Source organism: Leptonotus elevatus, chromosome 7 (assembly GCF_054856555.1).
Source record: "Leptonotus elevatus isolate MCC_2025b chromosome 7, RoL_Lele_1.0, whole genome shotgun sequence".
Classification (NCBI taxonomy): domain Eukaryota; kingdom Metazoa; phylum Chordata; class Actinopteri; order Syngnathiformes; family Syngnathidae; genus Leptonotus; species Leptonotus elevatus.
This window is the reverse complement of record NC_141245.1, coordinates 26834702-26846359: the sequence shown is the minus strand read 5'-3', so window position 1 is coordinate 26846359 and position 11658 is coordinate 26834702. Positions and strand designations below refer to the sequence as shown.

The 11658-nt window shown below is 51.9% G+C and overlaps 2 protein-coding genes across 3 annotated transcripts; both read right to left on the bottom strand.

The window, feature by feature from the left end:
- Positions 1–38: 38 nt before the first annotated feature.
- LOC147171764 (putative olfactory receptor 52L2) lies at positions 39–7326 on the bottom strand. The gene is made up of 7 exons (XM_086079798.1): positions 7244–7326; positions 5757–5883; positions 4486–4609; positions 3891–3996; positions 3363–3536; positions 1478–1967; positions 39–359 (listed from the first exon to the last, which is right to left on the bottom strand). Exons 1-7 carry the CDS (start codon positions 7324–7326, stop codon positions 39–41), a joined length of 1425 nt encoding a protein of 474 aa, XP_085935924.1.
- Positions 7327–8307: 981 nt separating this feature from the next.
- On the bottom strand, positions 8308–11654 carry spcs2 (signal peptidase complex subunit 2). 2 transcript variants are annotated; one of them, XM_086081342.1, is made up of 5 exons: positions 11558–11654; positions 9912–9995; positions 9311–9470; positions 8576–8711; positions 8308–8518 (listed from the first exon to the last, which is right to left on the bottom strand). In XM_086081342.1, the coding sequence occupies exons 1-5, from the start codon at positions 11597–11599 to the stop codon at positions 8332–8334; spliced, it is 609 nt and encodes a 202-aa protein (XP_085937468.1). In that variant the 5' UTR covers positions 11600–11654; the 3' UTR covers positions 8308–8331. The 2 variants fall into 2 exon arrangements, with proteins under 2 accessions (XP_085937468.1, XP_085937469.1); XM_086081343.1 differs by lacking the exon at positions 11558–11654 and adding an exon at positions 10712–11520.
- Positions 11655–11658: the final 4 nt, after the last annotated feature.

Below are 11658 nucleotides of genomic sequence, written 5' to 3'. Positions count from 1 at the left end.
TCAAAGGTGATGATGAGCCTTTTGTCACATGACATCCATCACGGCGCGCTGACGGCGGCGTTGGCGGCTCGGACCTCGGCGCCGTCCGCCAGGCCGACCAGTCTGCGGAAGCCCTTCCTGATCTGGGCGGTGCGGACCCCGTAGATGAGGGGGTTGGCGGCGGCGGGGACGAGGATGTACAGGAGCCCCAAGGCGCTGTTGGCGTCGGTGGGGATGGCGAGCCCGAGGTTGTGGGACAGGAAGGTGACGCTGCCCACCAGGTAGAAGACCATCATCACCATCAGGTGGGTGCCGCACGTGTGGAAGGCCTTCGCGCGCTCGTCCCCGGGCGCCGCCGCCCTCATCACCGCGCCCAAGATCTGACGGGGCAATCGCGCCAGATTCTTTTCAACGGCAGATTCGTGCCGGCCAATCGCATTCAGCGCACGCGCCAATCGAACCGCTTTCAATCTGGAAAACTCAAATCCACATTTGGAAATCCACCCGTGCCTTTTTTTAGCCCGCGTCGGCCATTTAAAAAAAAAAGCAATCCCGCCACGGGGTCGAATTAGCGAGTGATGGCGTTTTGATTTCAACTTCTGCTCGTCAATAAATAAGGATCGTTTTTGCGCAATTCATCGTGTACGGAGAAATGAACAACTCAGGTACGTTTGTTTTTATTGAACTGAAAAATGACAAATTCCACAAATGCCCCAAAAAATCACAATCACAATAACGAAAGAAAGAAATTGCTTCGAGCCAAAATTCTAAGAAGAACATTTAAGCATTGAACCCAAAATGTTCTTGACCAAAATATGTCGCACGAGACGAAAGACGACGGCGCGTTCTTGCGTTTGCGGAATACGAGCGGAGCAGGTTTTGACCCATTTTAGGGGGCGGCCATTTTGCCTCCTCATCATACGGCCGCGGACGGCGTGCAAATATTTGGATCTACGAGATGACTTGACGTTCGCGGTCTTGACTTTGGAAGTCGACCGGACACATTTTGTGTCTCGCGTCCGCCATTTGGAAAAATCTCAAGCCGAGAGAATGCGGATGATTCTGATGCGATCCGGCAACGTTTTGAAATTGCGCAATAGGAAACTCTGATGGGTGGATTTGCAAATCTGGATCCGTTTCATCTGGAGGGACATTTTTGAAAGGCCAGAGATGGCGCGGCGACGTCTCCGCAATCAGCGGCGACTCGCGTTTCCGGGCCAGGAACCTCCAAGTCCACATTCGCCAACTCTGGAAGGCTTTTTGCTTTCTGGACTCGGACTCGCCACCTCTGGTCCCTCGCGTTGTGCCGTCCGATTGCAACACGGGAGTCCGAGCTCGGTCCTCGAGGGCCGGCGTCCTGCAGGTTCTGGAGGTCTCCCTGCTCCGACGCATGTCCAATCATCTTCAGCTGTGTTGGAGAAGGGAAACCTCCAGAACCTGCAGGACGCCGGCCCCCCGGGACCCAGTTCGGACCACAATCACGAGAGAGCCTCGAAACCTTCAAGTAGGAGAAGACGATGAGCGGGATGTCGACGCCCACGAAGCAGGCGATGACGGCCACTCCGGCGGCGGCGCTGCGTCCGGTGTCGCCGCACGCCAGGCTGACCAGCGCCATGTGGTCGCAGTAGCAGTGGCGGATGACGCGGGAAGCGCAGAAGCGCAGCGAGCCGGCCAGGCCCACCAGGGTGGCCATGACGGCGCCGCTGCGGGCCGCGGTGAAGAGCGCCAGCGCCGCCAGCGCCCGCCGACCCACCAGCTGCTTGTAGCGCAGCGGGCGGCACACGGCCACGTAGCGGTCCAGCGCCATGGCCAGGAGCAGAGTGGACTCCACCGACGACAGGAAGTGGGTGGCGAACATCTGCAGCAGGCAGCCGGCCAGGGACACGCGGTTCTGATTCTGCTCCAGCAGCAGACCCACCAGCGTGCTGGGGACGATGGCGCCCATGGCCAGCAGGTCCACCAGGCACAGCGCGCAGATCAGCAGGTACCTGCGGGCGCACGCCACACGCCACACGCTACACGTGATGCCTCGATTGCCGGCGCCCCACCTTGGCCGCTTTCCCAGGTACGAGCCGCCGCGTTCTCCATTTTGTTGCTTGCTGTTGCACGCGGACGGGCAGAACCGCGTTGCCATTGGCTGGGAGGAGACGCTCGCGCCCGAGCGCGTTTTGACAACGTGAACGGAATGACAAAAGATCCGAAGCGTTGCTGCTAGCAGACGCGATCGCTAACGTTGAGTGAGCGTTTCCTCACAAAAGCCAATAAAGCCCAATTTGCCCAATTGTGACTTACGAGGGCTTCGGCAATGTGGAAAGTAGCGCGGTATTAATTTTAAAAAGTGTCAAAGTGCAATGTGCTTTTAACGCCTCTAGATGGCGGCAATGTGGAAAGTCAGGCCAAGTCACAGATCTTGTCCTGAACTTTTTGTTTTTGGAAACTTGTCCCGCCTTCTCAATACAGCGGAGGTTCGGTTGCAAGTTTTTCTCTTTTCCTCAATGCTGACCAGAAGGAAGGGGGGGGGGGGGGGTCCCGCGGTCCCGGGCCCAATTGGAGGCTTCAAAGCAAATAAAGTTGGGTACACAAATCAAGACACGCTCACTGCCTGCTTTTGTCCCCATTTTGCGCCTTCCGTCTTGTCTTCTGAGCCCGTCCAGCAAGACGAACCTTCTTTAAGAATTTGTCCCGTAAGTAAGGTCCAAAAGGTGCCAAGCCCGTCACGTCAGTCTCATGTTCATTATTTACGGGCAAAAGGCAAGCAGACGACTTTTGAGTCCTGACTGCACCAACCGTGAGTTGGAACCGAATGGAGCCAATCACAGAACGTTCAAGTCGACGGCGCCAACCGCGTCGGCGGCCGATGAGCTACAAAAAACTCAGCGGCCGCCGCCATCCGGACCCGCCCGCCATCCGGACCCGCCCGCCATCCGGACCCGCCCGCCGCCCTTTGACAATGTGCGTCCGGCGCATTAGCAACGATAAGAAAGTAAGCAAGAATGCGAATTCCGCTTACAAAGTCAGACGGTGAGTTTGCAAAAGCTTGATGAGTTTTGTTCAAGGGAAAGGCGAGCTCAAACCGTCGCAAACATGCCAACGGACCTTTTTGGGAACCTGTTGCAGGCCTCAAGTTCAAAATGAGACAATATTTGCACACACAACAAAAACATTCATCACTTACAACCTGAAATATTTTCTCTTTGGAGTCAATTAAATTCTGTTTTGATTGACTTCCCGACTTGATTGGATTTGGGCTTCGAAGAAGGTCAAAAGTCGTAAAACCCGTTTTTAAAAAGCAATCGCTGTCCCCAAACCTGACGGTTCAATTGCTAAACGCTAGCGCTAGCATTTTACACCACGCGGATGTTTTGGACGCAGGTCCGGCGTACATTGGGCTGTGGAGACGCTCGACGCTGACCACGACGTAAACCAAAAGCGCGTTTCCCAGCAGCGCCAACGCGGCGGTGGCGGCCAGCGGCGGCGCCAGGACCCAACGCCTCTCGTCCAGCGCGGGGAAGCCGTGCAACACGAAGGTGCCGTGGGACGAGTTCTCGGCCGACATCCTGCCGCAGACAACATCACAATTACTCGGCGAGACGAACCCTGGCCCGAAAGTCCAGAACCTTCTGTCGGCAACTGGCAAGGTTTGGCCTCGGGCTTTGACCGGCGTCACGCCGATCCACAAGACAGCACGCTAGCCGCAAACAAATGGCTACAAGGCTAAGCTAGGCTAGGCTAGGCTAGGCTGGCCATTTCCATCCAAAGCTGCTAGAAACGCATTCTGCCACTTTGTTCAAAGGCTGCAAGTCAACTTTTGACGATGGAGCTCATGAACAAGAAACATTTTTTGACGTCGCTACAACATGCTAGCAAAACGGAAGCCATTGCAAAAGCGAGCGGTCGCCCACAACGCCTACCTGCCGTCTGTCCACACGAGTCGTCCGCCGCAGGAAGGAGCCTTGGCCTTATAGGCCAGCGCCAAAGGTCCGATGGGGATGAGCGGGTCCCGAATGCGGCAGCTCTCTGATTGGTCGCCAGCGGTCCGACCGAGCCAAATTAAACTCCAGGGGTCTCGTCGCGCAAGCGTCCTCGTAACAAACCTGTCACGCGACATAGTACGTGACTGTTAGCTCAAGCTAATTAGCCGCAAACAAGCTCATTAACATCAAGCAAGCTAATGAGCCCAACTTCCTGTGAGGATGCGTTCGCTGCTGCTAATGATCTGCTAGCAAGTCTTTTCCTTCGGGCTGCGCTAATTGTCTTATGCTAAGCTAACAAGATGACGCCAGAGACCAAGTCATCGTGTCAAGGTGAGAAGAACAAGTGGCTGGCCAGGGTTCGCGTTTCAAAGTAGGGCGGGGTTGGGCTTTCGGGTCTGGGTCGAAGTTTCAAACGAGGACGAGCTTTTCGAGTCGGGTTTGCGCTTACAAAGAAGGCTTGCAAGCCAATATTTACAGGAGCGCGTCGTCGGCACGTCGGCGGCCCGTCGCTTGAAATATGCGACGGGCCGACCGGAGATGACGAATGAGGCGTTTGGAAGTTTTGCCAAGTCGCGGTCCCCGAGGTCCGGCCTGAGGTTCCGATGTCTTGTTGGCCTTTGGACGCTGTCATGAGCGCCGCCGAGTTGGACCCGATGCTGAACGGAGGTGACGGACTCGTTGGCGTGCGCTTACCTCAGGAGGCTTGGCTACGTCCGCTCAGCGGCGCCCGCCGCTTTGTCGGCCTCGGACCTTAATGGACTCCCGAGGGCGAGCGCTCGCTGGATGGCGACAACATGTTTGTCCCGCCGCCGTTCCCCGGAGAAGGAGATGGAACAACAACAACAGGACCCGGGAGACCAATCACCGCAACCGGGAGACCAATCATCGTAACGACCTCTCCTCGGACCGCTTGGTGTCGACGCGCTGATCAAGCAAAGTTCAAGTTGGACTTTCAGTTCAGGCAAAGTTTCGGAGCGTACGCCGGCGAGCCAGGCTTCGCTTTTGCGTCGGCCTTTCCAATCATTTTCACCTTCCGTTGTTGTTTTTTTCCATCGACAGAGAAATGCAAGATTTTCACCTTTTTCAGATCCACAAAACGATCTGCGGTTTTCAAGTGTTCTTCGCATGTGATTTTAACGGCTTCTTCCGATTCCTACAAATCATTGTGAATTTTGACAAGAAATTTGTATTTATTTATAGTTTTTTGACTCAAACTAAAATTGTTGTCATCATTTAGTCATCGGATTGTATTTTAGGTTGAATCCAATTTTGGTGGACGAAAAAAGAGCCATTTTTATCAATGTTGAAGTGACAAAAATATAAATAAAAAAGTGCATCACTTCTTGAGATTAATTTTACAGCTGCACAATGAATGGAAAATGTTTGAACATGAAACAAAGTGCAATGAAGACTGAACAGTTTCTGGGTGGTTCTTTTTTCCCACCCGCGTTTCATACCTTCTGATTGGAATGTGTGACTTGTCCTCACTGTCAATTTTAGGTTTTTAGTTTTCGACTGAATGAAGGGCTTCTATTTTAGTTTTCCTTTCATTTGCGTCTGAAAGAAAATTTTCGTGACGAAAAATATCACTGCTACAAATATAATCGTGATTTACACATTTCCCGTATCGACAAATAGATCTGCAACGTTCACACGTTTTTCATTATAATTATTATTATTATGAAATGTTTGTGAGGGAGAGCGGGCAAAAGCGCCCCCTAGCGGACTGCAGCAGCAGCTGATTGCTTCTCTGGCCTCATTCCCGAGTCGCTCGCCATTCAAGTGCCTTTCAGGCATCGGAACCTGCATCTTGAGTGCATTGCGCTTTTGGACTTTGGACGCTTTTGGTGTTCCGTGCCGGGTCGCGCCGGTGATGTTAGGGAGCGGCGAGCACACATGGAGGACGGAAGTGGTGGGAAAAGGGGGCACACTGAACAAAACGGGGGACAACACACGAACAGGGCAACACGTAACACACAAACTAAACAAAATGGAGTCAATGCTCCCAAAGTGCCCACGATCAAAGTAACACCCAAGGAAATACGGACGACAGAATCAACAGGAAACCAACTATGGCGAACAGCGCACGTCACAATAGACAGTCAGATCAAACAAGACGGACGGACGGACGACGCCATTCCCGCTCCCGACCTGACCACCAGCCTTTTAAACTGTGGCCACTAATGACCGCAGCTGGTCCCGCACCTGAACCCAATGACGCAATCAGCGCTCCTCGCCTGCCCTGATTGGTGAACCGAATCGGGAAATGGTCCACCAATCAGGGCAGGCGAGGAGCGCTCACACCGTCCACACCCCAAAAAAACAAAAACATTCGGGTTCGGGTGCCAGATATTCAAATTGTCTGAATGATGCAAACTTTGCCAGCGTGGCCAAATACATTTGCAAGTATCAATGATGGATTCCAAGCATTTGTTTGAGAAAAGAAGACAGTTTTGCGCGTGTGCTTTCGTTTTGCCAACAACCGAAAATGCTCATTGATGAGCTCATCTTTGCGTGTGCGTTGCGGCGGTCATACAAACGGGACATGTTTGGCTGCGTCCGCATCACATGATCCCAGGAGGCTGCTGTGATTGGCCTCCGCTCACCTGGGGCTCATCAGGCCACAAGAAAGACCACAAGAATGAAGATGAGGATGGTGACGTCATCGCTGGCGTTGACTGATCTGAGCGCAATATATGACTGGATAGCCAATGAGCCAAGACTTTTGAAGCGGTCAGGCCGCCATATTGCTCCTCCCAAGAAACGTTTCTCAACATATGATCCTATACATTTACAGTCAGGAAACTGGAGTTCATTTGAAACAGTACTTAGTAGAAACAGCATGATTTATGGTGTTTTATGGTGTTCAACATTAACATGACGACTTCAGACATTTTACAACTTGCCTTAAATACATGTCTAAATGATATGCTTAATGATGCTCACAGGAGGAAACTTGTATATGTTTTCTTAAAGAATTGTAACCGTAATTCAACAAAAGATGCCTCTGCCAAATCAAATTTTGGGGTCTAAGGAACTGAGCGACAAACGAACAAGGGGGTCTTCAAAGCAGCGGTGGTTCTACTTGTCTGTCCCAGTGCTCTGGTTCAATTTTCGTGAGCAGACGGACTTGCGAGTTTTGTGCTTTTTCAAAAGACGACATTTGCAAATCCGCCTTTTTACTTTGGAAGACAAAGATGGACATTTTTGCCGACTGATGTTACAGAGTTTGGTGTGTGTTTTTTTGCGTTCCTAATTAGCAAGCGAATAACGGTCGACTGCTCATCGACTTGCTAATCGTCCTGCCTACCACGATGACGGCGTTGGTGACGGTCGGGTTGTGAGCTGAGCAGAGCGCCACCAAGCAGGCCATCCCGACGGCCGGCGGCCAAGCGACGACCGGTGACCGGCGGCCCCGCCCACTTGACGCGCTCCCTCCGGGCCACGCCCACGGCCGGTCCTCTCTCATGGGCGGAGCGCCGGCCCGGGCCTCGCTCCGTCTCCTTTTTCCTTTTGGTTAAAGATCAGGTCAAAGGTCGGCCTGCAGCAAAGTGCGTGCTGCGAGTTGAACGTGAGGTCGTGACGTCATGCAGCGGGCGCCACGCACGCGCGTCAGGTCGCGTAGGCGCGAAATGGGCTGGAATCTCATCCCAAAACTTTCCACTCTTCGCATGGAAAAGCTTGCAGGCTTGCAGATTCAAATGGAATATATTCTAAACAACAACAAAGTGCACAAGCAGCACTTGCCATGCGGACTGTTAAAGCGACTAAGAATAACTCCAATAATGATATATATCAAATTGAAACAAGAACGTCAACCTCTACTCTTGTCTCCTGTGCGTGTTGGAAGCTTTTCGACGCTTCGCCTCCTCCAAACACGCCTGCGCGTCTCCCATGATGCGAACTGGACTTTCAGTAACCATCATCATCGTCACCCTAAATCACGTGGTCTCCAGGGCGTTCTCATATGGTGACGTCATGCTAGATGATTTGGCTGGCAGAAAATGCAGCCTTTTTGGAGCGGCTCAACCTTGGGGATGCAGCCATCGTAAAGCACCACCAGGGGGCGCTGCGACGCCTCCTTTTGCGGACGCTTGCGCACTTTGGATTTCACGGGCGAGCATTTTTGTGTGCAAACTTCAATTTCATTCCAATTTGGAAATCGAATGACACGTTACCTCCCCCAAGTTCATGTGTCATCATCAGTTTGCCTGTGACGCCATCTTTGAATTCAAGTGACTTTTGCAGACAACATTGACATTTGTTGGTCTCAATTGACCTCGAGGTGACTTCAGCAACCAAACGCCTTCCTCAACGACTTGCGCCCAAGCGAGGAGGCAAAAGAAGGAAACAGTGGAAGCGGAAGGCAAGCTGGCTTTTATTTGTTTTTCCTGTCGGCGGCGAGGCCGCGGTGAAGCGCCGACACGCACTTCTCAAACTGGTCCATGGCCAGCGTCCCGTGGTGGTCGAAGAAGGCGGCCACCGACGAGGTCGCGTGGCTCTCCCGCCACGTCTTCAGCTCGCCGTCTCCGAAGGCCACCCGCAGCGTGTACTGGTCGTCGAACCTGCCGGCGGCAGCGGGTCAGCGCGCCGCGCGTCAGCAAGACGAGAAAGGCGCTTACCGCTTGAGCGAGGACGAAAGCTGCCACACGTGGTCCGGATCCATCCCGGCCGGGTCCTTCTGGGTCGCCACCAGGAAGATGTTCTTCTCCTTGTACGACGTGTACAGCGTCAGGACGCCCATCATGATGAAGTACGTGACGGCGTCCGCGTCAAGGAGCGTGCAAGTGACATCGCAATCATCGTGATTGGGCGGCCGTTTGCAAATCCTTGCGATGCCGTCGCCATCAAAAGGAGCAAACGCGATTCGGCGGCTTGCTTTGGCGACCGTCCGATGACAAACTGTCAAGACGTCCGCGCGGGCTTGCCGAGGGAATCCCGGGTCAGAAAGCCTCAAACGGGTTGACTTTAGCCACGGGTGCTTCCGCTCCTTCACCCGCCAGGTGAGCGGAAGCACCTGCGTGGCTCAAGCCAATCAGTGGCGGGCACCGTTTTGACTCGCTCATTTGCATTTGACGGCATTATTTCCTTTGTGGAACACAATTTTGTCAACTTGTTCCAAACAACGTCACGTCATCCAAATCCACACATTTCCGTAAGCCTGATTACAGGAAAAAAACGAAAGAAATCAACTTGATTATTGTCGCTGTTACGTGAAAAACACATTTGTCCATTTTTGGGGAGGAAACCCGATGCGGACGTCCCGCAAAAAAGGATTTCTTAAAAGGTGTTTTTCCACATAACGGCGACGTCGTGTTTGCGCTGGATGCCAAATGTCAACGCTTGCGAAGGATATGAGACCACGCAGCAGGCCAGGACGGGTCTGGACTCGGGGAAGGGGTGCAGGTAGTCCCAGACCAGGGCCACCATGGCAAAGACGCACGACACGGTGCAGATGAGCAGACGGCCGTCCACCAGACCGAAGTTCTCCTCGTAGCCGTACTTCTCCAGCAGCACCTGCGCGCAATTTGGGTTCTCTTCAAAACAAAGCTTGGAGCAGCAAACTTGCGCAAAAACATCAAAACGACGCAACTCAACAATTGCCCGAAATAAAACAATTTCAAAAAGAAAATAAACTATTGCTGACGGCACGACGGAACGCACTTCGGCTCGTTTGGATATCGTGAGCCGCGGTCGTTCTTCCAAAGATCGGCAAGAAACGTTTACGGCACAACCGGAGACGCTTCCGCAGCAAAACGGTTGGCAACAAACTCCATGAAAACAAGACAAAAACAAACAAAAATGGCGGAATTGGAAAAACAAACATGAAAAGTGAAAAGCAATGTCGCGCAAAAAGCGCTTGGCGGCGCCGCTGGCCGGGAACGCGTCTCAATGTCATCAACGTCATTAGCAGTACGGCGGTCAAGTGACGGCGTCCTTTTGATTAGCCACGCCCACCTGCTTGGCCGCATCATCCAGAGAGTTCTTGACGGCGGCGCCGTCCCACTTGTCGATCTTCACCGGCTTCTCGTCGATCCGCCACTGAAAGACAGCAGACGGACGTCACTCGCTGGTGCCAACGCGACGTCCAATGCCGGCTGGTGTTGTCCTCGCCAGACGACCGGCGCTCAGCCGCGCGCGCGCACGCACGCACGCCTGCCTTCAAGACCCACAAGTCGATTGGTGACCTTTTTCCTGGCTCGGCATCTTTCTAACCCTTGGCACACTTAACAGTTGCAAGCAGAGCAGAAAAATCCAAATACAATCTTTTCCTGAAATCTTTTCAGCTCAGCTGCAACTGATGATTATTTGAAGGTTCGATTTTGCAGTCTTCATAAAGTGATTGTGAACCTTCACTATTGGTCGCAGGTCGGATTTCAAACTTTATTGTACACCAAGTTCAAGAAACCAAGTGAGCTTCGACAATAAACAATTCAACCTCAATTTCAAGCAATATTTGCTGAACAATGAACCGCTTGATACTTCTTTTTTTTTTTACTCCAATCCAACATAACAAATAAGAACAAAGTGGGCGTGACAGTATGTCAAGTTCTAACCTACTAACAAAACATTATGCATTCAATTTTCATTCTTTTTTTTATAGGCATGAATAAAGAAACAGCAACTTTGCCTCTGAACAACGTGAACCCGGTCGACAGACGACCACCAGGACTGACTTTGAATGTTCTCCCTCGACGCAACGTCATTTGGCCAACGTGGACGGAAAAGTGGATTTGGGACGGAATATGAGGACTTACGTTTGTCTTAGTTTGCTGCTGTGCCATCGCCGTCTCCTCTTGTGTCTTTCGCTCCCTGAGCGGATGTCAAGTGTCGTCACTTGATTGCGATTGCTTAGCTCGGATCCAATCGGTAAGCAAATCCAAATTGCGCGTATTTGTTGGTTTACACACGCAAATATGTCATGTGCGTGACTGTGCAAGGTCGAAAGGTCAAGAAGGGCTCTCGATCTCTCAATTATTGCTTTTAATGAGCTTTGGAAAGAGAGAAAAAACGTTTTTAATGTTCATCCCTTTTCAAACATTTCTTTAAACTGACCGTCAGAAAACGCATTGATAACCAGTCTGACAAGATGGAGGACGACAGTAAGATTTACTGTCATCGGGTTCAACACTGCTTGTAAACCATGAATCAACTCATAAAACGGCCGTTGGCTAATTTGACAATTGATTAACGGTTAAAAAAAATTGCGTGTTACGGTTTTCCACTTTTCCGCATTCGTGATCGTCCTCGGACTTTCCCTCATTGCTTTCATTCGAGTAGGCAAGTGTGCAGTCTTCTATCAACTTTGCTAGGACGGCGTGAAAAACAAGTTGTTGCTGTTCAACGCAAGAAGCCATCCATCCATCCATCCATCCATCCATCCAGCCAGCCATCAATCCAGCCATCCATCCTATGATCCTTCATTCAACATGTTAGCATGTTAGCTTAGCTGCCCGCCGGCATGCACTCTAAAGCGTTCACGTCGCCCGCCAAGCATTGTGGCTATCCACGAGTGTGAGTTTAACTCGTCCCCAGCGGCTGCGAAAGGCAAAATAGGCAAAATAGGCAAAATGCATTCGACACAAAAGAGCACACAATCTTACTTTCTCTAAAATGCCGCTCTTTCCACTGCGCGCAGCCGCCATTTTGTCTTGAGCCCCAAATACGACAATGCTGACCTGGCAGCTTCTGATTGGTCGGAAAC

Excerpts from the sequence above, each read along its gene's own strand:
- LOC147171764 (XM_086079798.1), bottom strand. The coding sequence starts at position 7,326 with ATGGCCTGCTTGGTGGCGCTCTGCTCAGCTCACAACCCGACCGTCACC. Across the intron at positions 5,884-7,243 it reads GTAGGCAGGACGATTAGCAA|TGTGCCCCCTTTTCCCACCA; the intron begins GTCGATGAGCAG and ends CGTTTTGTTCAG. Across the intron at positions 1,968-3,362 it reads GAGCGTCTCCACAGCCCAAT|GTACCTGCTGATCTGCGCGC; the intron begins GTACGCCGGACC and ends GTGCGCCCGCAG.
- spcs2 (XM_086081342.1), bottom strand. The coding sequence starts at position 11,599 with ATGGCGGCTGCGCGCAGTGGAAAGAGCGGCATTTTAGAGAAA. Across the intron at positions 9,996-11,557 it reads AGAGCGGCATTTTAGAGAAA|TGGCGGATCGACGAGAAGCC; the intron begins GTAAGATTGTGT and ends GCTGTCTTTCAG. Across the intron at positions 8,519-8,575 it reads CTTTCGTCCTCGCTCAAGCG|GTTCGACGACCAGTACACGC; the intron begins GTAAGCGCCTTT and ends TGCCGCCGGCAG.